General features: G+C 40.0%; 1 protein-coding gene across 1 annotated transcript; it reads left to right on the top strand.

The window, feature by feature from the left end:
- Positions 1-1,164: 1,164 nt before the first annotated feature.
- LOC149260904 (uncharacterized) lies at positions 1,165-2,136 on the top strand. Its single transcript, XM_089461424.1, has one exon. The coding sequence runs from the start codon at positions 1,165-1,167 to the stop codon at positions 2,134-2,136; it is 972 nt and encodes a 323-aa protein (XP_089317550.1).
- Positions 2,137-2,554: the final 418 nt, after the last annotated feature.

Here is a 2,554-nt window from a genome sequence, read left to right as displayed (position 1 = left end):
GCCTCCACTAGAATTGCTCGAGCATTTGACACTGTCCTCAGAAACTACTGCAGAGTCTCTGGAGCGGCAGTTAATGACAGCAAGAGTGAAGTTTTTAGTTGGAATATTGATCAACAAGAACTTGCAGGCAAAACTTCTATTCTTGGGTTCAAAGGACAAACAGTCTGGGATAGATTCAATTACCTTGGCCTGCCCATTATATCTGGAATCAATAAAAGAGCTTTATGGAGCGAAATAATCTCAAAAATGAAAACCAAGATTGCAGCTTGGGGGGGTTAATGGTTGACTAAGGGTGGCAAAGTTATCTTGATCAAATCGGTGCTGTCAGCGCTCCCAATCTTTCAGGCTGCTTTTCTTTTGGCTCCTCGACATGTTATGGAGCAGATCTCCAAACTACTCAGAGATTTTTTGTGGCAAGGAGGGAAAGGCAATGAAAACAGAATACATCTGGTGAATTGGGATGTTGTAAAGAGAACGAAGGAGGAGGGGGGACTACAGATAAGAGATCCCCAGCTCGTTAACTTGGCCTTGGGAGGAAAAATCCTGTGGAAATTGATCCACGATCCCACTCACCCTGTCAGCATTACATTGCGGTCAAAGTATGGAGTCAGCAAAGATCTCAGCAACGTAATACACATGCCCACAGCCAATAGCACGCAACTCTGGAGTTTGTGTTGTAAAAGCAGTAAACATTTCATAAAACAACTGTATCGAATCCCTGGAAGCAGCAAACACATCAATCTGTGGACGGATAGTATCATGAGGAACGCTCCCTTAACAGATCATGCGGATATATCAGATCTAAGATCCTGGTTGGAGCGAAATGGAGTCAAAAGTCTCTATGAACTGTCGAAATGGAACCAGCGTGGGGAATGGGAGGGCTAGGATCTCCATGGAGTCCCGAACAGATTGAATTATCAACAATCTCTGCTGGAAGATCGATTGGAGGATGCTGCCCCTGTACATAGAGCCTCAAAAGATTGCTGGGGATGGGGTCAATCTGGCGTTTACTCCACAGCTGCTGGCTATAGCGCTCTGCAGGGTTTAAGAAATAGTAATCATCCTCCGACTTTCTGGAAAAACATTTGGGACTCATTTGCCACACCAAAAGTAAATTTCTTTTGTTGGACCTTGATTCATAACAAAATTCTCACGGGAGATAATATGGAGAAACGAAATATAACAGGACCTCATAGGTGTGCTATGTGCAATAACAATTCAGAAACAGTCCAGCATCTATTTATGGATTGCAGTGTAGCAAAAGAAGTTTGGGGGCTCATATTAATGGACTTGCAGACTCCTGTCCCATCCTTTAACTCTGCAGCAGATCTTTTTGCCTCTTGGAGGCATCATTACCCCCATCATATTCCCCAAAAATCATTCTGGAGCAGAATTTGGGCAGCGATACCCAAATACGTTTACTGGCAGATTTGGTTGGCACGTAACCAGCAGATATTTAAAGAGGTGAGACACATTCCGCTGCAAATAGCTGCAAAAGCTAAGGCCTTTCTGATGGAAGCAGCCCAGCAGCAGTATATAAAAGAAGACTCTTTGCTTCTGCCAGAAGAAAAGATGTGGTTAGGCTCTCTAGTGCCTTATCCGAGCAGAAACTATCCTAAACCACAAAGTGACAAACAGGAATGGCGCTTAAGAGATAAGGAGGATTACTTTCAAAACTGGTGGAGGTCTCAAAAAATACCCACAGTCTTCTTTGATGGGGCGTCTAAAGGGAATCCAGGGACAGCTGGAGCTGGGGGAGTCATCTACTCTCCGGACGGTTACTCTAAAGACATCTTCTATTGGGGATTAGGCCAGAAGTCCAACAATCAAGCAGAGCTTCTAGGGCTTCTCAAAGCCTGCCAAATTGCAAGAGACAAAGGTGTGAAAAAGTTGCAAGTCTTTGGAGATTCAGAGCTAATATTAAAAAATTTAAACATGGGGGATCGATTCAATAATCCTAGCCTCAACAAAATGTTGGAAAGACTTAAAAGAGTCCTGCAATACTTCGACAGCTGCAAATTTTATCATATACTCAGAAATTTAAACAGTGAAGCGGATCAAATGGCTAACAAAGGCAGTGCTATCATGAAAGGGTTTATTTTTGTTAACAAAAATAGTTTTGTTCAAATGCCCTGAATTTTGTAATAGAGGAAAAGAGGCAAAGTTCAGAAATCTGCATTGTATTTGGGGACAGTTCGAAAAAGTCCCATTTGCTTCCAGATAAATAAAAATCATATAAACGTTTCAGTTAAAAAAAAAAAAATGTAGGATCCCCTGATAGATGCATCTCAAGATATCAAGAACTGTCAAATTACCAATTCCCTAAGATCTTTTGAAAAAATAAAAATCATTGTTAAAATTGTTATAATATAATCTATTTTTAAAATATTTAAAAAAAAAATGTATATATAATATTATTCCATATAATTAATACAGGATAGGATTCATAGATGTCTCAATCCAAACATGAACCTGAGCCAAGTACTATCAAGTTATCAATTTTTTTTAGATCTTTTAAAAAATAAAATTGAAAAAAAGTATCATTAAATTATTG

Source organism: Pinus tabuliformis, chromosome 6 (genome assembly GCF_031772625.1).
Source record: "Pinus tabuliformis cultivar Carrire ecotype Pingquan chromosome 6, CPIR1, whole genome shotgun sequence".
NCBI classification, from domain to species: Eukaryota; Viridiplantae; Streptophyta; class Pinopsida; order Pinales; family Pinaceae; genus Pinus; species Pinus tabuliformis.
Note: the sequence above shows the minus strand (reverse complement) of the source record. Positions and strands in the feature narration are given on the sequence as shown.